The sequence below is a fragment of the Hipposideros armiger genome, unplaced genomic scaffold, assembly GCF_001890085.2.
Source record: "Hipposideros armiger isolate ML-2016 unplaced genomic scaffold, ASM189008v1 scaffold_10, whole genome shotgun sequence".
NCBI classification, from domain to species: Eukaryota; Metazoa; Chordata; class Mammalia; order Chiroptera; family Hipposideridae; genus Hipposideros; species Hipposideros armiger.
Window position 1 is genome coordinate 291,156 of NW_017731360.1, and position 24,141 is coordinate 315,296.

Genomic DNA, 24,141 nt, shown 5'->3' on the forward strand with positions numbered 1-24,141 from the left:
GTGATGATGGAAAACATGGCAAGACGACTAGAAATTCAGGTGTCAATACTTTTCACATTAGAAGTGGGAAACTTTGGCTAGAAGTATAGACACAAATTGTCTTAGGTTTGAAACTGTGGTGGTTCGTCCTGGAAAGGTGATCCACTCTTAGGCTGGATTCAGAATATGACAACACGGAACCTGTATTTCCGTGGTAGTCACCGCATGGTTTCTCACCTGAAGAGTGTCCTGATACTGCACAGCGGCTTGCATGGCATCCTCAAGCTTTTCTAGTCTCTCTTTCCATGTTTTGTTTAAGTTCTCCCAGGCATTATTCATCTAGGGGAAAAACAGTCAATCAGATTCTTCAATTACTACCACTCTCTAGTCTGCATCACCAATGTCCCGCCTGAACCCCTTCTCCATTTCTCCACACCTCATCAATGCTCTTCTTCACTTCGGGTTTCTCAGTTTCTCCACAGGCAAAAATCAAATCTGCTCCAAGGATTCGAATAAACTCCAATTCCTCATGCAGACCATCCGTCTCTTCCTTAATAGTCTACATGTAAATGAACAGAGCATAAGCCAAAACAGAAGCAGAACGGAACTTCCCAAACTTTGCAAATGTAATCATATCCCCATCAATAAGATGTTAAACAGAACTGTCAATCTCACAAAAGTCTTTCAATGTTCTCAATATATCATTTATCTAAATAGTGAAGCTTCAGACTCTGGTTATTTTTCATACATATGCACACAAAAATATATGTCTCAAATATATTTTTATATATAACTATATATATATGTAAAACTATATATATATATGGGAAGGTGCACTGAACTTCAATAATTTACTAAAGGTTCATCCTTCCTTCCTCCAAGAAGATTATAATCTATAGCTAGGAGTCTATTANCGAAGAATTCTAGAAAATGAATGCTTCTCTCAAACTGTTCAGTTGTATGTGAATATTTGTTTTATGTGCTTCTGCCCATTAAATTTGGTAGGATCCACGCCTTTATTGTTCCACTATATACCAAGCACAATGCCTGGTGCATACCTGCTTAATAAGTACTTGGTGAATGAATGTGGCCCATAGATTTGAACACATATTTTATTTAATTTGCCCAGCACAGAAATTCTGCAGAGTGATACTCTGAAACCCAGTACTCATACAAAAACAGTGTTTTGGAGCCTTGATCCTGAATCACTTTCTTCTTTTGAAGAAAATGTGACTTTTGAGGAAGACTGGGAAGAGGCCATGTAATTCACTTGTTTCTTGATTTTTTAGTACAATTCTCTGCATAACGTACTTATGCTTGAATCCAAACTCCCTGTGCGGAATTATTAGTCATACTCCCTGTGTGCTCTGTCCCCACCCTCCCAATCCCAAGTCACCAACTCCAACATGACCTGGTTTTTAAGTAGGAACACAAATCTGATAAACAATGGACATAGGGTCCATCATTGAGCAGTAATGTCTTAACTGGTAGATGCAGAAAAGGAATCAATAATAAAAGCTAATACTGGCAGAAACTAGTACCATCAATGCAACTTGACATGGATGGAAAACAGAAATTTAATGGCAGAAAAGATAGATGATTAGCACGAAGGCAATTCTGAAGATATCAATTCTGCAATTTCTGGTACAATATACTGGTCTACAAAAAGTCCTCATAGATACCAGATGGCAACAGCACGCCACCACCAAGCACACTATACCATCATCACACACTGTATTTTATGGTGATACCTTTCTTTCTTCCATCTTACTGCTGACCACATGCCACTTCTGTTCCAGGAGTGCTACGCTCTGTTCTGTCTTTGAGCCAGACCCAGAATCATCTCGGCTTAGAAGCATGAGCCTGCCCTTGTCAAGTAGTTGATTGTAAGTCTCTTCCTTGGCTTTGAGCTGGGAATAGAGTTCCTACAAGAAAAGGCAGGCAGGATATCAATAATGCCAACTCCCCGCAAGACACCACACACAGATTGATGAGCACAGTCTGGAAAAGTCCATCTCGATTTAAACCCTTTCTTTTAGATTCAGTTCAACTGCTGAGCAATGAGGGAACCCTTCTTCCTTAACATTAAAATAATTCTGTCACCAAGTAAACAGAATTTGTTTTAAGAATCAGCGATCCCAAAAATAGGCCCCAATAATTTATTTCTCCTTTTCCTGAAGGATTTGCCTAGAAATTATGTTGCATTTTGTTCTTAGCCACTTTCGTGAAATACTGTCAGTATCTACTGACAATAAATCCCACCTAAGTAGTTTTTTACTTTAATACAACCACATCTGTGTTATATATTTGTCTTCTTGAAGTTCTCACCTTCAAGTCAATATTCTTATGCCCACCGAACTGACCAACTCAAAATTTACCAGCTCACCAGTGTATTCTCAGCCGACTCTTCCCTGTCACCACTGCTGCCTGTGGTCGCAATTAAATGCTCACATACAGCAGCAGTCCTCAAGGTTGTACTACATTGTCAGTAAAAAGGCCCCGCTTTGTAGACTCCCAGATACCTATCTCAGAAAGGAGCTACTGAATATGGGACACTTATGCTCGATTTCAGGAAATCTCTATTACCATATGTGTATCAAGTTGTTCCCTAGCAGTTTCAGGGAGTCCTCCTGTGGGCTTAGATGCAGAAAGTTGGGTCTCCATCTTAGTCAGTTCCAAGAGAAAATCTTCAATTTCACTGTGGAAACCCTGGGCCTTTTGAGAAAAAACATATTAGCAAGGTCAGTAGTCAATTCTAGCTTTAAAAGTAAACTTTCTAAATGACCATATGAGAAACTTATCTTGGGAGAGGGATTTTGGGCTGATCTCAGGCAGAGTTGCGCTGTTGCTGGATTAGCATCGGGCCAATGTATTTATTTATTTTTAGAATCCAGCAGAATCCTTCAGACCTCACTGTAACATATTATAGATGTCTGGTATAACCGATGAATTGATTGACTAAGCTACTGTTCAATATGGATGTGGAGGAACCTGACTTGATTCAAGAAATAACAGAATCTGTGAACAAGGTTTGCTGTAGCAAAGATCTTCTAACTTTGAATAGTAAAGAAAGAGACTGGGCTACATACTAACCCAAGGCAGAACTAAGAAATCAAAAGTTGTTTTTTCCGGACAACTTCCAGTATAGACATGACCTTGCTCTCAAGACACAAGGGGCTCTACACCAAACTGCTTTTCTTTTGTGGACTTAGACAGGCTTNGGTTACCTTATGGGTGTCAATGAGGGACTGCAGGGCCTCTGTGTCATCAGGAAGTGCTCCCCGAAAGCGAAGCGTTTGCTCTGCTTCAGAAAGCCACTCCAACAGCATGTGGACTGTGTCCCGGAACTCTTCTGCCTGAAATAGCCAAGCACAAAAGACTGAACCTCTCTCTGCAGCCAAGGTCTTGGAATGCCAGGGAAAGGATCTGGGTCTGAATTTGTTATTCCATCACAGGCTTTCGATGACCCTATCCTATCAAAGCCCCACAAAGGTCATCTTTCATTTGTAGATCTTCGAAAACCAACTGAGTTCATTATTTCTCTCATACAAATGAGTGTCAAAATTTTATAGAACCTTCAGAATATCAATGTCTGAGTTTATGTTCATTTTGAGATTGGCTGGAATCGATCCTGATTAATAAACTGGAATGAATCTGCTCAGTCCCAACCCCCGGGGTTACCCTAGCAAACGTCTCTGACCTGTTTTAAGGCCTGCTCAAGTCGGCTTTGTTTGGAGACGGAGAGTTTACACACAGTGTCCCAGCGGGTGCTCAGTTCTTGGAGCTGCCCTTTTACCCACGTGGTGTCATCGCGACTGTTCTCAATCAGCTCTCGGCCTGACCGCTTTAGCACCTGAACGGTTCCCGTTCGCTTTCCCAGTTCCTTCTGGAAAACCTAGAAAAGAAAACAGGATGATTTGTTTGTCTGTAAAATGTTTGAATCCAAGAAGGTAAACCACAGAAAAAGAAACCACTTAGTTCAGTTTTCCTTGGTAGGTTCCAGTCCTGTGTCTTTTATGCACAGAGGGAGGCCAGACGATGCATAAGAAAAAACATGAAAAAGCAGTGTGACTTTGGATAAGATGCTTAGCTAGAGTCTCAGTTTCCTAATCTGTAAAATGAGAATAATGTTATATTAACATTTCCAGAATTGTGGGAATTAAACAGGAAACACATCTGCCATGCACGTAATAAGGATTTGATGTAATTTCAAAGTAAATTGAATGTTTTGTGCTCAAGGAGAAGGGCATTATGCAGCTCAACATGACAGGAGTAGGTTACATCGAATATTGGTGTGCATGATGCTGGGCTTGTTAGGTTCAAAAGTTGTTAAAAAAAAAAAAGCACTCATTTTCATTTTAGATGTCAGTGGAAATGGATTATATTGAGAGGTCCTAAATTTAAATTCATTTTGTGACTCAACTGAGAGATACAAATAGAAACAGGGTGTGTGTGTGCGCGTGTGTGTGCGCGCGCGTGTGTTGGGGGGGAGGGGGGGACGACGACGGACGGGACCTCTCCAAGTGAAGTTTACACACTGCCAAATCTGAATCTAACCAATTTTGGTCAATTCTCTGTGACCAATACATAATCCTCGCAGCAGTTTGTTTAAACACACAGAGCAGGAAGCCGCCCCTCCGACAAGCAGATTTCCTTTCTTCCCTGGAAGGTTCGCATGAGCAGAGGGCACACACAGGTGGAGGCCCCAGTGGCTCTGCCCTCCATGCTGCCCAGATCTCACCGCTTACCTTGTGGGCATCCATGAGGTTCATNACTATTTAGGCTTCAGTGTATAAGGCAGAAGGTAGAGCATGACGGGGACAAGTTAGGAAACGGTTGCAGTAATGGCGGCAAAACATGGTGAGGGCCTGAGCCAGGGCAGGAAAGACGGAGACGAGGTGCTTTGAAAGTAGGACAGATAGGACCGGGTGACTGGCTAGATGTGGGGGTACAGGAAAGAGAGAAGAAGCGTCTCAGACACACCGGAGGCCTCTATGTTGGGCGACTGGGCGGATGGGAGAGAGGAGGCAGGTTTGGGAGGGAAGGATGGGGTCAGATAAGGATGTAACAGGTTTTTAGAGCTGCCCCTGCTTCGCTGCATGTCTGGACCTCCGGAGACGACGGTGCCGGGGATGAGAAACTCTTTGATTTACAGGCGATGGCTGAGGCTGGTGGACTAGATAAAATCTCAGTAGTGTGAGAAGAGGGTCAAGGATGGAACTTCAGGGAACAATATTAACAAGTAGATAAGGGAACAGGAACCAGCTAAGACGACTGAGAAGAAAGGTCAGGACGATGGGAAGAAAACAAGATGGAAGGACACATAAGTCAAAAGAAGAGTTCTGAGAGGAAAGGAAGAGGCGACTGTGTCACATGTCATATAAGACAAACACTAAAAAGCACCTGTTGGATTTAGCCAGCGGGATGTGACTGGGACACTGTCAGTGGTCTGATGGGAATGGAAGCCAGGTCACAGGGGCTGGGGAGTGAGTGAGAAACAAGGAGAGAAGACAGGGAGTAAGAGGGAGGGACAATGAGGGTAATGTGAGGGGGACACAGGATTGAGAGGACATGTCTACAAGCTTTGGAGGAAAGCAAGCAGGATGGGAGAGCTTGATGACACAAGGAAGAGAGAAGCAAGAGGGACTGGCCTTGAACATGGTGAAGGTACTCTCTTAGTCAGGAGCGGTGTCAATGGAGACAAACTTGACAGGAAGTATAGGGAGGTCTCACTGGTGAGGGGCATTATTTATATACACTAATAAGACCATATGCTCACAGTATAAGCAAGATACATGCTTGCACTCAGTGTAAATTATCATGGTTAAAAAGCATATTTGCCTCCTAAAGATATATTATGACGACAGCTCAACCAANTGGGAAGGTGCACTGAACTTCAATAATTTACTAAAGGTTCATCCTTCCTTCCTCCAAGAAGATTATAATCTATAGCTAGGAGTCTATTACAGAGAAGTATATTAACAAGGGTAAAATAATAGTACAAGTCACAAATTTAAGAGCTGAGAGACTAGCATAACAGGAACACTAGGCCATATAATCTTGAGAAAAGTCAGTTGTGTGTCAGATCCTAAAAGGTGGTTCATGGACCGGCAACGACAGCGGTGGGGAGAGGGAGAATAAAAAGTAATTAAATAAAAGACATAAGAGAGATTATATCAAGGTTTGTATAGGCTTGGTTTGTACTAAATGGGCAAAATGAGTGGAGAAATGCATTTAGTAAAAATAAAAACTAGGCTCTCCAAAAAGACTAGAAAAAAGTATATTAAAGCAACAATTGTTATCTTTGAATGATGAGTCCAGAATTTATTTTCTACTTTCTATTTTTCTGCATTAAACAAATTTACTTGAGAACAAAATAACATATACTACAGCAAGGACTAAATTCAGAAATGAAAGCAAAACTGGATTCTTAGCATATCATACTAATTTGAATATTAAGTTTAAAGCTAACAAGAAAATTAGCTTTGTGTAATAGAACTGTTCTATATCACAATTGGTGGAGGTTATACAAATGCATAGGTGGTAAAACTTGTGTATATATATAAAAAAAGAAATCTACTATAATGAGCAGATATTTTCTTCAAGTGGAAAATATCCTATTAAACCTAAAAACCAAAAACAAAAACAAAAAATCCCCACACCCTTAAGGCACTGAGCTTGGGTAAACAGTTAACACAGCATATTTGGATAAAGTGCTTTTCTTGAGTACAAACATAGGAGAAGGGGCTTTGTTTTTTTTCTCACCTCAGCAGCTTCGACCTGTTGTTTGATGATGGATGGGTCAATGCCTGGGCTTTCCAAGTCATGGACGATGTCCTGGGTGTCTTTGATGGTGGTCAGGAGAGCTGCCATGTCATACCAGAACTTCTCTGCTAGTTCAAGGACATCAAGGAACTTAATTTCTCGTTCTTCAGCACGAGCTTTGATGTCTTCCCAGAAGAATACCATTTGATCTAGTTTGTCCTGGATTTCTGAGGGTATAAAGGAAAGATATGAACAGGACTGCTCTAAGTACTTGAAATCAGCCTCATCAGAAATACTATCTAATTGTCACGTTTTCACTGAAATTATCTTTGAAAAAGCTTTAAGAATTTATAACTGAAGGATATAACTATTATAACTATCTTAGCTTTATTATTTCTACTTGTACACTTTCTGCTTATGTTGGTCTCCCACAGAAAGAGATCACAGAGGTAACTGCAGATGAGTTACCCTCTACTTTAAAGGTACTGCTATGATACAAAGCCCCTAAGTTATAAAGAGACTGAGATGAGAACTCTACTTCCAGTGTTCTGCATTGAATTTTGCTTCCCATGGAAAGTGTTATAAAAGGTAGTTATGTTCTACCCACTATTGATACTGCAGTTTACTCATATTAAGGGTTAAAGGAGCATTTGTTTCCTGGCCTGGGAATCTAACTACCAATTGTAACCGTGTTTCAAAGGGGAAATGTGTTCTGAATTCTAAGTAACTTCCAAATGACTTTCTGGAATACTCATTACTTGAGGACTGTCTTTACATTCAATGAAGTAAATACATCTGGTGGGATGCTGGAGGTAACCACCGCCTAGAATTTATTCTATTGGTTTTCTTTAAAAATAATTAGATTTATCAAGCACCTTTTGCAGCCAGATCCTTGTCAGCTCCCTGAGATCGCCCAATGAGCTCTTCTCCACGGCGTTTCAGGGCCTCGAAGGAAGGCTGCAGTTTTTCTAGCTCCATGGTGGCACTCTTATTGTCACTGATGCACTCTCTGATCTTATCTACTTCAGCAGGGATCAGTGGTGGCATACGCAGGCGGGAGGAAAGGTTTTCCAGAGTCTCCAACATGGGCTCGATTTTATCATGGAACTAAACAAATGTGAGACCATTAGCCATCACAGTAATACTTCACCACACTTCTGGGGGAAATGTTATAGGGAATAAGGTCAAGGTATAAATCTACTACCGTTTAAGATAACCTGCACATAGCCTAGCCTGATGGCTGTTGGGTTTAGCTAAGGAACTGTTTTGGGCATAATAAATCCAGGGTTGGCCCATCAGAAAAAGTACATGTTTATTTTAAGAATCAAAAAGATGTTAATATATCAGAAATGTGACGAGAAAGGGACAAGACTATGAAACTGGTGAGAGTCAGTGTGTCAACATCTCAGGTGACAGTTGCATGCAACAGATTAGACCAACAAGTTAGATGCCCTCCACCTACTATGTAAATGGATAGGGAACTCTATATGCTAAATGACTTGGAGTTTTAAATTGTCATAGCATGCAATTTAACAATCACCGTACATAACAGTGAGAAAGGAAAACGTTGGCATGATGAAAGGGAATTACGGAAGGCCAAATCTAACCTTATTCTAAAAGAACAAATTACCTTTCCACTTTTCTGATACTTTGAATAACATGACTATAATTATAAAATTTTCATTTACAATCTGAAGCAGAGAGGGGGAGAAACAGGAGCAAAACAGATAAGCTTGCCCCCTAAAACGGCTATCTAAAACCAACTCTGGATTTGTTAATCAGAATAAGGTTTATCAACTGTTAAGCATCCTGTAGAAAATACATGGTGGTATTTCCTTAAGAAAAATCACTGCCCATCACTTCCTTCCTTCTAGGTTCTGCCCCAAAGGAAACTGGCATAATTAACTCCACTAACAAAAGTCATTCCACTGAAGTTAAGGGAAATTTCCTAATAGGTAATCCCCTCAATTCTTATCTTCAAAGAAACACCCTACTCCCAATGGGGGTGGGACCTTACCTCTGTAATCTGTAATGGTGGGCGCGGTCAACACAACAATGAAATGTGACGATGTGGGGAAGACAGGAGCAGGCAGCAACAACACAAAGGAACACATTCCACAATGTGAGTGAGAGATGGGACGGAAGGTGGGGGGAAAAATTTGAGTAAGTACAAATATTAACCAAGAATACTGACTAAACACAGGAATAAAATACCCAGACATGACAAAAGTACCACTAACAGTAATATATTAGTTGAAAAGTACGTAGTTAACATGCTTTAAATTCCACTGCTGGTGGTTTATGTTTCTCTTTGGCTCTTACTTGTCCCTACTCAAGAATCTTTCCCTGAGCTAGGACCTAGCTGGTGGCCTCTTGAGTAAGAGAACTAATGTGCTGTCTTCTAAATCTGAAAAGTAATAGGTCCAATAGGAATCTTGAGGCATCTGTTGCTTCAAGATGAATTTATCCAGCATCATTCCTGCTAAAGGACTGTCACAATATAAAGTTTTCAAGGAAAGCACCAATAGACAACATAGACCAACTAAGCTGCATTTTACCCTTACAGTGTCAGCATCCCCATGTTCCTTGGATGCAAATGCAGATCAGCAAAGGTTCCTAGTCTCTGACGTGTATCATCTGCATGCTGGTCTAGACACTGAGCACAGAGGCATACCGGTACACAGAATTCTTGCTTAAACTAAATGAAGGACAGCTGAAGGAGCTTAAGACACACTCATACCTGAGCCGACTGGGAAACAGCCTCGTCCAGGGCCAGGGCCCGCTGGCGTACCTCCTCTTTTATTTGGGCATATGTGTTTTCTGCTTTCTGGTATTTTTCTTCCACCATTTCTCCCTCTTCAGGGTTTAACTCCTTTAGTTGTGGGCCTATCTTTATCAGTTTATCAATATGAGGTTTGTGTTCAGCAATGGATTCCCTTAATTGCTACATAAAAAAATGAAAATGAAATGAGCATTTTTATACAGGTTTATTTGCTTAAATACTTTGATCAGAGCTCATAACAACTTTGGGAAGAACAAACTGAATTACTAAGCATTAGCATTTCATCATTTATGGAGGGAAAAAAAACATCTGGGCCTTGGGCTCTGGACACTACCTGATTCTTTCAATTGTTAAAAGACAGTTCAGATGTCTCATCATCCAGGAAGTGCCCCCAGACACACGCTCTCTCACTCTCACCCTCCAATACAAGTCGTCCCACCATCTTCTGTACTTGTAAGTACTTACACATAACTAACTGTCATTTCTATGATTTGATATCTGTCTCCCTCCCACGAGTTAGAGGCACTAAGCAGGACAAGCTACAAATAGCAACATTTCTGGTAAGCCAGCCATTCCTTGACTTTATTGCTGGCTGCTGCTTGTTTACAACCTTCCACTTACAGGAATACAGAGACAGAAATAAGCACAAGCCATAAACCAAATAAACATTTAAAAAGTTTCTTTTTGAAGTGGCACTAGCATTTGCTGAAGTGTTTACAAATTTCCCTTTCATCTCAACTATATGCAGCAAATGCTTTCTGACATTCCTTCATGGCTCTCACTCCAGCTGGGACCTAACCACATGGAAAGAGTTACCCGACCACACCCCAAGTCTAACAACGCCCCATCGTCACTGGAACGATGTTAAATTCCCTTGATGTTTACTTAGTTCTTTGTTTATTTCCGCAACACCCAGGTTCCTGGTAGCTCCACAATCGTATTCTTTAACTGACTCATATTAAAGGACAAAGGAAATGACGTAGGTATGTATTTTTCTTGTGCAAATAAATTCTGATTAAGAATTTTATAACATAGGGCCGGCCGAGTGGCGCGTTGGTTAAGAGTTGGCTTGGGACGCCAGCTCTGAGCAGCAGGGCCCTGCCTGGTTCAGATCCCACATGTGGGCCAGTGACTCCTGAGCCCTCCACAGCTAAGATGGTGAACAACAGCTCGACCTGGAGCTGGGCTGTGTGAGTTGCCCGCGACTGCGTAGGCTGCAGTGGGCTGGCCAGCAGCTGGCGTGCACTTTCGTGAGCTGCCATCCAATGGTCGGCGGCCGACTGCCTAACCCAGGAAGAACGCAATGATAATACCAACATGGGCCAGTGAAGCGACGTCCTCCACAACTAGACTGAAGAACAAAAGGACAGCAACTTGTCTGTTCCCTTCCCCCAATGCCCCAATAAAATCTTAAAAAAAAAAGAATTTTATAACACAGACTTACACTCAGTAGGCATGAATAAATATGCTGTTTTCTTAATAGATTGTGAAGCTTAACAGATTTCAAGTTCTGCAATTAAAGAAAATGCAGCATGCTCCTTACCCTCATCTCCTCTTGCTGGAGCCGGAGCTGCTCATGATCAATAGCTGGAGGAGGTAACTGTGCTATTAGTGCCCGAGTTTCCTCAGTCCAGGGGCTGAGCTCCTCATACGTTTCCCAAAACTGGTTCACCAAGACCTGTGCCCGCTCTAGACGGGCATAACGCTCTGAATTGAGTTGACTAATGGCCTCATATTGCTGTATTAGAGAGTCTGTCTTTTCCTATGAACAACAACAACAAAAGTATTATTACTGTTATGAACCCTTCTTTTAAGAAAAAAATGTAGGCATATTACATTAAAAAGTCTAAAGGAAACACTAAAATGTTTAAAAAATATGGATTAATCTAGTAGGATTACAAGTGATTTTTATTTTCTTTATATTTACCTGAATTTTCTAATTCATACATGTTATTTTCCTATCATACATACATGTATTGTTTATATAATTAAAAAAAAATTAAACTTGTTTCAAATACAGTAAAACAGCAAAATTATCCTTTTAGTGAATAATCTTTCACAACTTTAGCTACAGCATTATTATAATGGGTCAGTTGAAGAATGACCATCTCAGGGGCTATGATGGAGTCTTTGCCTATCAGGTTTCACTTGTCTTTTTTTCCTCGGATGAAAACGCCTCGCAAACCTGGCATTTATGAGTAGCTCAGTCAATTTATGAATATTTTTGAGGAAATAGTGGTTACCCGTAACCTTCATATATAAAAAACAAAAAAACTGGTGTATAAATTCTCTTGGCCAATCCTTTTAGAAATGGGTACGATCTTCTAGAGCAGGGGTCGGCAAACTTTTGAGATGGAAGAGCCGCCAGGGGTCAGCAAACTGCGGCTTGAGAGCCGCAGGCTCTGAAGTAAAATTGAAAATGAAAATAAAACTATCATAGTTTCATTTATAAAATTTTTAAAGGCTATTATTCACATAATAGTGATTATGTAAAAGTATATTTATGGCTCTCGAATAATTTTTAAATTGTTGTGAGGGACAGGATTGGCTCTTCCAGGGGTCGGCAAATTCTTGAGATGGAACGTACTGAGCTGCATGTGGCTCGCGAGCTGCAGCTTGCCGACCCCCGTTCTAGAAGGATTTCAAGAAAAAACTAATCTGCACATGGTTTAAAAAAATGTATCACAGAGTTTTGAAAAGTAACTGCCTCATGTACTGAGGATAAGTAGCAATTCCTCAGTTATAAAGAAGATGGACTTGTAATATATTTCACATTACACAGTATGACTGTTTACATTTGTGAACACAGGGTTAGGAGTCTGAATTCCCCAAAAACATCAAGCTGGACATTAATACATCTACTAGTATTGTAATATAGGAAAAAACCTTCTTAAACTATAATCTCACAACTGTATTTCTAATTCACCACAATCAAGACAAGAATAATATGGTGAATAAATAAACGCGATTCACCTGTAACACAGCCTTTTGCTCCTCTCCACATGTGCCAAAGATTTCACCACGATGACTGAAGAGTTCATCCATTGAATCTTTGTGTCGAATGATGTCAATGGAGAAAGCCTTTGAAAAGTAAACTACAGTTAAGTAAAAGGACTCCAAGCCTGTGTCAGTGAAGTTAGACACAACCTATGAAAAATTCTGTTTTAATAAAGCCCCATCACAAAAATTATTCTTATAAAGCCTGACACTTTGCCTATCTATCCATACATCTTCAATATTTATCTCTTAGTAGCTTACAAAAATATCTTTCCTCCTGAAAATCATTCAGAAAATTATTAACCTTTCCTGGATTAATGAGCCTATTACTCCCTTCTCACTAAAGCACAAGTCTCTCCCTCATCCTAACCAAATATTTATAAAAGTAATCTTCCCATATTCATGACAACGAATCATTCCATTTGAGTTGGAATAGCTGTCAGAAACTCTCTCACAGTCGCTCTGAACTACTGACAATTATATTAGCTCAGGACAGTGAATGTGTCGGTGTTACACTTACCTTCTGTACCTGCAGCTGAGCTGTTGTCTGGTCCTGTTCCAGGCGAATTGGACCCAGGGCCATCAGTTTCCGTTTTGTTTCAGTAACCCAAGCTAGTTCTGCATCAGCAGCTTGCTCATACTAATAGGCATGTAGAAGAAAAATGAACATATTAGACAGTCTGGGTCCTCCTTAGAATTCTAACTTATTCAACACAGAAAGACCTAGATTTTTCATAATACAGTTTATAACTTACAAAGTAAAGCCAAAACTGGGGAGAATTTCATAAAATCACAAATCAAGATGCAGACAATTTAGAATTGATTATACTTCAACAAATGAGATGACACTATTTCAACTTTTTTAGAAAGAAGTTAGGAAGAACCCAGTAGGTGGTCCTACAGCTAGAAACGACAATGGAAACTGACATTCTTACAAAGGAGTATACTTCTCATCAGAGTGCTTTTATGAGACTGTGCTCCTTCTACCAATCCCCTTTCCTACCCATATGCTGAACAGTCTTAATCATATGTTTAAACAAACTTAACATGGCAGCAGACAACTGAGTCAAGTTAACTTGGAAGTACTCATTCAGCTGAAGAAGTGTAAGATCCAGAAGAACATCAAACCTTTAAACAGTTATACAGTAACAAAGGAAAACTAAGATAATGTTCTATGGGACTGTTGTTTAATGAGGGTCCCTCAATAATTTTTCTCTTCCTCTTCAACTACACTAATATTTAAAGAGAAAAGAAAGCTTCTCCCAAGCACGATAAAATCCCATACTGAATTATCTGGCCAAAATTATTGGAATATCAATAAAGATACACTGGGGATGAAATTGGAGTCAGAGTAAATTTCTGTGTGGTTCACAAAGCATTTGCTTATCACTATGAACCCAAGGAGTCGTGTTATATTATTTTTTGCACCATGGCACATTAACAGGCCCATATCCAGATACAAAGAAAGGCAAGTAACTTTTTCAAGAAAGCAGGAAAGAAAAAAGATCAAGGGAAATATGACACCTGTATTTACTGGGAGGGTTCTATTTTGGATGACTGCTATTTTGGTTAGCATATTTGATAGTAATTATAGTTCTTGGTTCCTTGCCCTCTTCCATCTAATGTTAAAACAGTTGATTTATTAAACTAAGATTGTGATGCACTGGATATTTTGGGTCTAGATATTATCTACTCCCATCACCATCAGTCTTTTAGCAGGGCACTGGCTAAGAAGAGGGCTCACACAGACTCTTGCCCAAGTTCTCTACTCAAAGGGGACAAGTATTTTGGGTCACACCTAGAACCATCCTCACATACCTTTCCCAATCACTTCTCATCACTGAGATAATATGTTGCATGAGATTCACTTTGATCTTGTTTCTTCTATTCATGAGCCTGTATTTATTGCGGGTCAGTTTTGTATTTCACACATCTATCTCCGCTGCTTAAAATATTAACACATACACCTGAAGCTGATGTTGTATAACACTGTCAACTATAACTGAATATATATATATATATATATATATATATATATATATATATATATATATATATAGTCATGGGACGTGGAGTATAGTGTTGGAGTGGAGTCAAAGGAATTGTAATAGATATGTATGATATGGGGCGGCGGATTGGGGGTTATCACTTTGAGGCATAAAAAGTATAACTATTGCACTGTGTTGTACAGCTGAAATTAATTTAAAAAAATGTTTATTTCACACACACAAAAAAAGTTAAAAAAAAAATACTAACGCAGAGGTGTTTATACACATTACCTGTTGTGATCTCTGAATAGCAGCATCAATTTCATCCACCCTTTGTCCAACAGTGTCACTGACCAGCTTGTACTGCTCGTTGGCATCGGACACAAGTTTATCCAGCCCTTCCCTGGCTCTCCAGGGCACCAGCTCCAAGAGCGCACGGCTCACCTCATTCACCGTGTCCAACACCAGCCTGTGCTCCATGACCTCCTTCTTTAATTCCTAAGGAGGGAAAAAGCGTTTTCAGGCCAGACCTTGCTAAATTAAGCATACTGGCAGCCGTGCTTGGTGAAAAGTGCCATCTCTGCCACACATCCCAGCAGGGCTGTGACCTCCTTCCTGCACTTCTTTTTTTCTTGTCTCAGATTTTTCAATCATTCCAAGCCTGACCTCAGGCTTAGGTGCTGCTTAGATCTGTCCGCAAGACTTCTTGAGCCAGCCTGTCTCTGGGTGAAACAAAGTTCTTTTTTTTTCTTTCCTTACTTCAGTAGAAATGATAAATGCTGCTTTACCCATAGGCATTTAACTCAGTAAGTATTTAAATAGCATTTCTGTGCCTCCAGAACTGCACTAGATCCTGGAGGAAAATCAAATACAACCATGAAGCACTCTTTAGAGAATGAATCATGAAAGTAAATTCTCAAATGCTATCTACCAAGCAAACTTCCTAGGGATTTGGGGTTCAATCTTTTTTCGTCTTCAGATCATAACAAGTGCTCTTATATAGGTCTGTCTTTATGTCAAATCTTACTTTCCATGAGCAAACAAGAAACGAGGCAGATAAAAATTTTTGGTTTAGATTTAGAGATAGTTGGTGATCAAAGTTAAGAATTTAAACTTAAGGATTCTAAGAGGGAAACGTCTTTCCTCGTAGAGTGTGAAATGACAGCTTACCTTCTGTCTTTGCTGAAACTGGGGTATCTGCTCCCCTGTGGGAGACTGTCCCCCACTGACTGCCAGCTCGTCCTCCACCTCCCTCAGCCATCCAGTCAACTCCTCGTAAGTAGACTGGAACTTGGTGGCCAGCTGCCGGGCTTGCTCTAAAGTTCTGAGGGCCTTGGAGCTAGTGACTGTGATATCTGCATAGCGAGTCTTTATTCCATCCAGTTTCTCTTGGATAAGCAGTACCTCTTCACCTGTGGGAGACCACACACAATCATTCATATTTCAGAGATATGAGGGAGCCCTTTTCCGGGGGTGAGAGAGTCTTTTAATCCCCCTTTCATCAGATCAGAGCTCGCTGTTTACAGATGCTCCCTCCCTGTGACAGTGATTTCGCCTGGCATCCCACACTAAGGGAGGAAGGAAACACGCCATTCAATCAATAATAGAAGCCTCTTCTGAGATAAAGATCTGAGTTCAACTGCATGTGCTTCTAGATGGTCCCAGAACCTTGCAGTGAATACTGACATTCGACATATTAAGAGGGCAGGGGGAATCATCATCTATAACCAGATGTGAGACAACGAAGTCTTTTAGTTTTCAAAAGATTTAGCAGGAAATAGGAACCCAGGCTACCAGCCTCCTGGGAGCACGCAGTAATACAACAGTGAATACGAAGCTTCTACATACAAAGAGAAATGGCTAGTGCAGGGTGCTTATTTCCCTGGACATGTAACTGTATGATCAGAGAGGTGCCAAGAGGTGCATTTTTTCAAGTACCTGTGGTTTGTTTTAGAAGAGCCTGACCGTTTTTAATAGCTTGATCTACATTCTTCTTTCTATTAACAATTTCTTCATTTAAAGCCTGAAAGGAAAGGATACCATTAATCCTAAAACTATGGCACAACAAATGGAAAGAAATGAGAACTTTGAGAGATGAAATTTAAAGAAGATGAATATCAGTTTAATTTAAACATTAGATATTTGATTACTTAATTACCTCTTTGGTTACACCATTAATTACTCAAAATAATTAAATTAGATATTTATAGGGAAGCTTTCTTTTGTACTGGAGAGAAGAGTTTTAGGATTAAATCAGCTTTACCAATCTATTGGTACCAAACCTGAACTCAAGAAAGGTAGAGCAGAATTCAGCAAAAATGTCTACTGTGTCCAAAATAAAGAATAAGACAGAAAGTTCAAAAGAAGAAAGTCAGCAAGAACAGGCAGATTTAAATCTGGATCATGGATAAAAACTCAATGTTTGAAATTAATAAAGCTGAATTTTAGATTATTAATAACAACAAAACACCCCTGCTTTGCCTATTTTTACCATCCTAAAAAAAATTCACAACAATGAAAAGGGAAAATTGTTCTTTCTACTAAGATGACAAAGAATCCCTAGAATTTGAGCATATAAATTCTAGAAATATTTTAGAAGTTACAGATATATGATCGATAGTACCCTGGGTACTATTTAGGTAATCTGGTTCAATGCACGTTTCTGCTCAAATGCAATCTGAGTGACACATTACTTAATGATGTAAAACATGAGCTGGAATTGAGATGGTCCCTGACTACACTCTGGATTATCTTCTAGAATTACTGACTCAGTCTATTAAGTACAAGTATTTCCATGGATTTGTCAAAAAACAGATTAGTTCTTAGCACAAGTCTGTAACCATGTATTGTATGTAAAATAAAGTTGAAATGTTTGGAATAAAAAAAAGAAACAAAGAGAAACATGAATCAGAATTGAAAAATAACTTAGGAACACAACCAGTAAGAATGGAAGACATGAATACCAGGTGGTCAGCGTGCTGTTTCTGCAGGACATCCTGTCTGTAATCCTTTACGGACACTGAACTGAGCTTGTCCTCAACCTCGGCAAGCCAGTTGAGCACCTCCACCTCATCCTCCCCGAACAGCCTAGCGTGGAACAGTGCTTGTTCAAGCAGGGCTGCTTTCCGACAGCACCGGTCTTGAACCTCACTGAATCGGGCCTGCAAAGAGTCTAGCTTTTCCGACAGCACACCCTGCTCTGCAGAACATGTCAGGGAGGAGAGGGAGTGCCCAATTTGGACTGCCTGGTGCACATCTGTTGCATGGCTTTCTATTTCTTCCTCCAGAGCCTGGAAATCCAGATGGAAAAAATGAATAACAGAAACAAAATAAATGAAAAGTAAACACGGAACAATGAATAACAAATGATGCAATAAATTAAATAATAATATAAAAAGTGTACCCACTGAAAGGCAAAGGTAATATAAAAGTTGAACACAAAAGCTATTTTTTAGGATGGTAGCCTATGATTCGATATCTATTTTTATTTCAAGGATGTGACTATTCCAATTAATAATTTGACCATATTTTAAATTAAACTTAGAAAAACAAAAACAAAAACGAAACACCCCACAAGATACATCTTCTGAAATGTTGCAGGAAGTTTTCTAATTTCTAGGACTTCTGATTCTAGTTCTTCATTTTCCTTTACCACACCTGCTTCCTACCTTGTGCCGGATGATCTGCTGCTGAATTTTGGCAGTCTGAGTGCCAACAGGTTCTGAGTTAGCAAGCTTTTTCTCTGTGACAGATAAGAAGTCAGAAATAGGCTCGGCTGTCTCATGGAACTGTTTGGCCAGAACCAGGATATCTTCCAGCTGTTTTTGCCTACACAAATATATAGAACAAGCTGCTCAGGCAAAAAGTCACACTAAGATGGACAAGTATTATATTCATGTTAAAAAAACACACAAAAGTTCACCAGATACATTTAAAATATCAATAGTAAACAGAACACACATATATAGCACTGTTTTGCTGTTTTAAAGGTTTTCATAAGCCTTACCTTATTTCGATTCTGTATAACCTTATAAGGTAGATAGAATAATTATCCTATTATTACAAAAGAGAAAACTGACCCTGAAGGCTTAAAGAAAGATTTGTCCAAGGTGCCCAATGAGCAGTAATAGTACAATGAGGATGAGAACCAGGCTTTCTAATCCTTTCTCCTATAGAATGTGGCTCGTGCATCATCTGAACACATGACCAAAATAAAGTTTAAAGGAGTAAAAAAATCATCAGTATTTATTTCTCTCTCTCTGTCTGTCACTGCTACCTTCACGTGTCAGTAAAGAGAGCATTTGAAGAGCCAAGGCAGACTATGAACTAGAACTCCCTTCCCATCTCCCCAAATCCAGTCAGGCTTCTAGTAATTTCAAGCCCCAGAACATAACTCTGAATCCAGATTTAAGGCAAAAAATGACTTCAAACTAGCTGAATTTGCCAACACAAATGGCAGAACTATGGACTTCACAGCTCACTTGGACTCCTAAATTTTATTTAATATAACACCCATACTAAGCATAGATTTCAACTTCCCTATAGATTAAAAGCAGCAAATTACAAAGGGGAGAGGGAGCCTGAAATTGGAGGCAGTCTGATAAGAGACAGAAAAACAACCACAGGACTGTATTAGCACCCAGATTAATACAAGGCCATAATGATGGCTTTGAATCACTAAGAAACAGACTAAATGCTATGTTATTTAAACCCAGGAGTGTATGTTGTACTTTAGTTTAGCAAAGCTTTACTGAACACCTACATTGTGCCAGGTCCTATGGACAAACTTATTTTAATAAGAAATGACTTAAATATAAAGATTTTCCATTTTAATGATATTGAAATTCAATTATGTTTGAATATAAAGAAAAATGTATTTTTAGATGCTATTTTTAAATGTCAATATAAAGTATTTAATTTCCTTTCTTAGTTTGTTTATGCCAGCCTTCAAAATACATCTTTAATACAATTAAAACAAATAATCTTAAAGATTATTATTTAATGAGAATTTCATTAAAAAAGATTGCTCCTATTTAGTAGTCTTTCTGACTCATCTCCGATTTTGGAATCTGAAAGTTTGAAGGCCTCAGTGTATACAGGACTTGGGGTAGCAAAGAGAAGAGCTAAAATAATTTAGAGGCATCAAAAATCCAATACTAAAAATCTAAAAAGAAGTCTTTAGAATGTCTGTAACAAATGAAGCTGCTCTTGGTATTTTTCTTTAAAATACTGGCCCAAAAACTGTTATGCTAGGAGGATGCAAGTGAGCAGTGCAGAAGGAAAGAGTCATAACAAGATACTTTAGAAACATCATGACTTTAATGAGCTCATGGACCTGGGAGATAAGTACTACTTAAAATAATGACCGTAGTACAAGGTACAGAAATAAGAGTTATGGCAGTTAAGAGGGAGGTAGGTTATTCTATGCCTGGAGAATGATGAAACGGTTTACAGAAGAAGGGGAAATGGACAAAAAAGTATTTCATGGAAGATGCAACACCTTCAGCAAAGACAGAATTCGGAAACTGACAGACGGTACTGAGGAAAAGAATATGGTTTGCTTTACCTATAAGGATTGAGAAGAACAGTGGAAAGTAAGAAAGGTAGGTAAGGGCCAAGTAGTAGAAAGCTTTGAATGTTGGGTTAGAGACCAGATTTTATTTATAGGCAACAGGGAGTCATTAAATGTCTTTGAGGTGAAGGCCTGAGGGTAAGTGGCAGTAGAGTGATGAGTGATAAGTAGATTAGTTAGCAAGCCACCTCAGATGAGCTACCTCACGTGAACTACACCAAGTGAGAACTCATATGTCAAGAACTGAAGTTCACGAGTGGGAATTAAGAGAAATGAATGAATAGGAAAGACACTGTAGAAGTAAAACGGACAGAATTTAGCATCCTGATAGATATGGGACACAAAGGGGTAGCAGGGTAAAAATGGGGCTGAGGTTTTAAGCTTAGGTAACTGGAAGGTTAATAGCACTATTAGTGGAAATGGACACAGAGAGAAGAAAAAAAGCAGTGCAATTTGGAAATAAAAATAAGTTGAATTCTCTTATTTTTGTTTCTCCCACTAATATGGACAAGCAATACTTTACAACTCAGATAAGAAAAAAGCAAGCCATGGGCAAATGAGAGAACGAAGATTGAAGACGGAATTATTTGAAGACTGCCACTGGCTACCTAGACAACTAAAAGGACACAAGAATAAATGATCAACTCTACCCCTCTCATGTTTTCCTGATTAGCTAGCATTTACTTTTAAAACTGGGCCAGTATACGCTAAAAGTGAAGACACCCTTGTGGCTTATTAAGCTCAAGGGGCACTGGGGTAACATAGCTAAGGAAAGAGAAAGCACTGCCCTGGAGGAGGGAAGTACACTGCTTGTCTTTTGGCCATTTACTGAAGAAAGTAAAGTTCATGCATTTCTTGAATGTACATATATTTAACAGCACCACAGACTAGCTCCTAGATGCAAAAACATCTAATATTAGGATAAGCTAAGAGAAAAGAAATATATTTCAGGGCCGGCCGAGTGGCGCGATGGTTAAGAACTCGCTTGGGATGCCAGAGGGCCCCGGTTCGGATCCCACATATGAGGGCCAGTGACACTGCCCTATACAGCTAAGATGCTGAACAACAGCTCAACCTGGAGTTGGGCTGCCATGAGTCGCCGGCGACGGCGTGGGCTGCAGTCCCTGTGGCAGTGGGTTGCCATGGGCTACCGTGTGTGGCCAGCAGCCAGCGTGAGCGGCCAGCAGCCGCAGTGAGCGGCCGTCCAGAAGCCGGCGACTGATCTGCCTCGCCAGAGAAGAGCGCAATGATGGTGCCAACTTGGGCCAGTGAAGCAACATCCTCCACAACTAGATTGAAGAACAAAACGACAGCAACTTGTCTGTTCCCCTTCCCCCAACTCCCCAGCACTGTTCCCATCCCCCCAATTCCCCAGTAAAAAATCTTTAAAAAAAAAAAAAAAAGAAATATATTTCAATTCCAAATATCGACGGCATTCTTTATAAATATGAAGGGGGAAAAAAAATCTGTTTTAAAAACTCAGAAAATAACTGGCTGGGTTGCAGACATCTGTGTCTGTCGTCTGGAACCATGATTATGCTGAAGAACAACAACACAGAGCAATGAGTCCTCAGTTCTCAGAAATTTATGGAGGAGCTGAGGCTCATTTCCTGAGTTACTCTGGTTATGAGGATCAGCTCTAAGAACATAGCCCTCTTCAAGATGAAAGCCATTCAACGCCTTCCAAAGCACTGTATCAATCACCCAGTAACTTTCAGAGCACCTCAGTGATAGCAAGTCAAAAACAGGACACAACAGAGCTTCCCTGACCCATTCTCAGAACCCCTTTGGCCTTACCTGGCTGCTGCCTTGCTGAGTAGCCCAGTCCATCTACTTTCAAGACTCTCCAATTGTCCAGTGATTTTCTCTCTGTCGGCCAGTTCTGCTGACTGGGCTATTCTGCCTCCTTCTGCTTGAAGCATGTCCACGGTGGCCTTTCGATCATCCAGGAGCCGCTGGAGCAACTATTGGACACATATACACATGTTCAAAGTGTGTGAAAAGTGGTTAACACAGGGTAGGGTCACTTAAAAAATCTAAAGTAAGGATGAAAAAACAAACAAAAAATCCCAAATCCCCACCACACCAAATCCTAAGCTTAAGTGCATAACAAGTTTTTTTTCATCCTGAGGCAAAATCATAAGATTGTTTCTACCATCCACATAAGCTTTTCATACACTTAAGTTTTTAAATGAAATAGTGACTATCATTATGTGACTAACAGGGAACTTAACTTTGAACCAGGACAAAAATGCACTGAAATGAAAATTAAGCCCCCCAAAACCCATACTTAGGTGGAACCTTATACATTATTTAGAATATTGCTGACCCTGATAACACCAAAAACCTTTTAAGATAAAGCTGTGACTGAAACGTTGAAATGGGATACATGAGTAAGTAAAACTGTTCAGTCCAATATATGCCACAGTAAGGTTAAAGTAAGATGATAAAAATAAATTTCCACCTTTCTTTTCAGGGTCACAAAAAGGAGGTGAGAATTCAACTAAAACTCATGAACGTACTCCCTAAACTATGAGCAAATGTGTTGTCTGCCACTGCCTCCGGCTCTTACAGTTCACTGTCCCAGCATTCTCACTTACCTTCTGTTCCTGGATCTGTGCTTTCACCACTTTATACTCAGCAGATGGAGGTTTCTGATTGGCTATGAGCTCCTCAGTGTCTGCCAACCAGCTGAGCAACGGCTCCAAGGCATCTTGAAACTTCCCACAATGCAACAAAGCCTCCTGGAGTTGTGCAATTCTTTGTGCAACCTGTATCACAGACACAGAGACTCATTATGAGAAAGGAGAGCTTTTAAATTACTACTGACCCCTTTTCGTATCTACCAGTTGCAACTGCTAAATAGTTATTTGCCTTCAGGTTCCAAAAACATCATAAATTTAGATGTCTATTTTCTATGCGCTCTGTCCCCAGTACACTTGTTACCTGCATCCTGCACGCTCCCCCTGCCCGCCCACCCACCATACGTCACTTACCTTTTTATTCAGTGTGTTCCATCGAGCATTGATCTCGTCCATGTCATGTTCCAAACCCTGCACATCGCAGTTTTTTCCAGCACTCTGAATCAATCCCTGGCCAAGTCCATTCACCTGCTGTAATTTCATCTGAAGAGGATCCACCTGTTCTTTCTGAAACATCTAGATAATTGTAAGCCAAAAAGGACTTAATCCAAAGGCAATCAGACCCTCCATACCACACAGTGACTGGTTATTCTTGGGAGATTTATGCTTTAACAAAAAAGGGACAGGAATAAAAACTGAAAACAAGCCATTTGCACAGGGAGTTATCAAGGAAATTTGTGTTTTCATATTTCAATACAGCCTCCCACGGACAAGAAATTACAGAGAGTTATGGCACTACTTAAATCTTTAACCCAACGACTCATAGTTTGTTTTCATTTAAAAAAAATCTGTTTGCATTAATTTTTAATGCAAAAATCTATAAGAAGAGAGAAGCATCAGCCTCAAGATATCATAAAAGTGTGATGTATCTCAATCCTAATAGGGAAGAATGATACCTTGGGGAATAGCTTTAACTGACCACTGATATATGCAATGCTTTTCTCTGACTAGGCCTGATAACTCAATTAGCCCAAACATATTAATAGTGTGAAAAATGCCAACCTCATAGCTTAATTCCCAAGTGGCCATTTAACTCCACTCTGTTCCAGGGCCAGACCACACACAGCCAATAATCTTGAAACAGTATTCCTCTGATTACAAAGGGAAACGGGCCAGTAATACTGGGAAATGTCCTTAACAATTTCAGACACATACTCTGAGTAAGATGCAGAGATATATATATATATATGAAATATTTAAAAATGATACTGTATATCCATGTTCACTACAAAATAACAGAATTTTAAAACGTGAAAGAAGTGTAACAAACAATGTGCATGATTCTTTCTACTGCAGATAAGCTCCATTATGACTTAGAAATTTCTTAAGAAAACAAGGAGAAGAGAATGGTACTTTAGCCACTCTAAGGAAAAGAATGAAATAAATATTTGTCCCTAAGATCAGATTTCTTTCAAT

General features: G+C 39.8%; 1 protein-coding gene across 1 annotated transcript in view; it reads right to left on the bottom strand.

The window, feature by feature from the left end:
* The window catches only part of MACF1 (microtubule actin crosslinking factor 1), a 335,004-nt gene that overhangs the window by 36,439 nt on the left and 274,424 nt on the right, over nucleotides 1-24,141 (bottom strand). The window contains exons 58-76 of the mRNA XM_019657518.1: nucleotides 23,080-23,241; nucleotides 22,684-22,854; nucleotides 21,881-22,047; nucleotides 18,180-18,339; nucleotides 17,475-17,801; nucleotides 16,450-16,534; nucleotides 15,682-15,923; nucleotides 14,803-15,009; nucleotides 13,044-13,163; nucleotides 12,500-12,607; nucleotides 11,070-11,288; nucleotides 9,485-9,688; nucleotides 8,762-8,770; nucleotides 7,620-7,851; nucleotides 6,745-6,971; nucleotides 3,680-3,874; nucleotides 3,207-3,335; nucleotides 2,566-2,703; nucleotides 1,731-1,904 (exon numbers count right to left, since the gene is read on the bottom strand). Of these exons, the coding sequence (XP_019513063.1) occupies nucleotides 1,731-1,904; nucleotides 2,566-2,703; nucleotides 3,207-3,335; nucleotides 3,680-3,874; nucleotides 6,745-6,971; nucleotides 7,620-7,851; nucleotides 8,762-8,770; nucleotides 9,485-9,688; nucleotides 11,070-11,288; nucleotides 12,500-12,607; nucleotides 13,044-13,163; nucleotides 14,803-15,009; nucleotides 15,682-15,923; nucleotides 16,450-16,534; nucleotides 17,475-17,801; nucleotides 18,180-18,339; nucleotides 21,881-22,047; nucleotides 22,684-22,854; nucleotides 23,080-23,241 (3,276 nt within the window). The remainder of the gene's footprint in view (nucleotides 1-1,730; nucleotides 1,905-2,565; nucleotides 2,704-3,206; nucleotides 3,336-3,679; nucleotides 3,875-6,744; nucleotides 6,972-7,619; nucleotides 7,852-8,761; nucleotides 8,771-9,484; nucleotides 9,689-11,069; nucleotides 11,289-12,499; nucleotides 12,608-13,043; nucleotides 13,164-14,802; nucleotides 15,010-15,681; nucleotides 15,924-16,449; nucleotides 16,535-17,474; nucleotides 17,802-18,179; nucleotides 18,340-21,880; nucleotides 22,048-22,683; nucleotides 22,855-23,079; nucleotides 23,242-24,141) is intronic.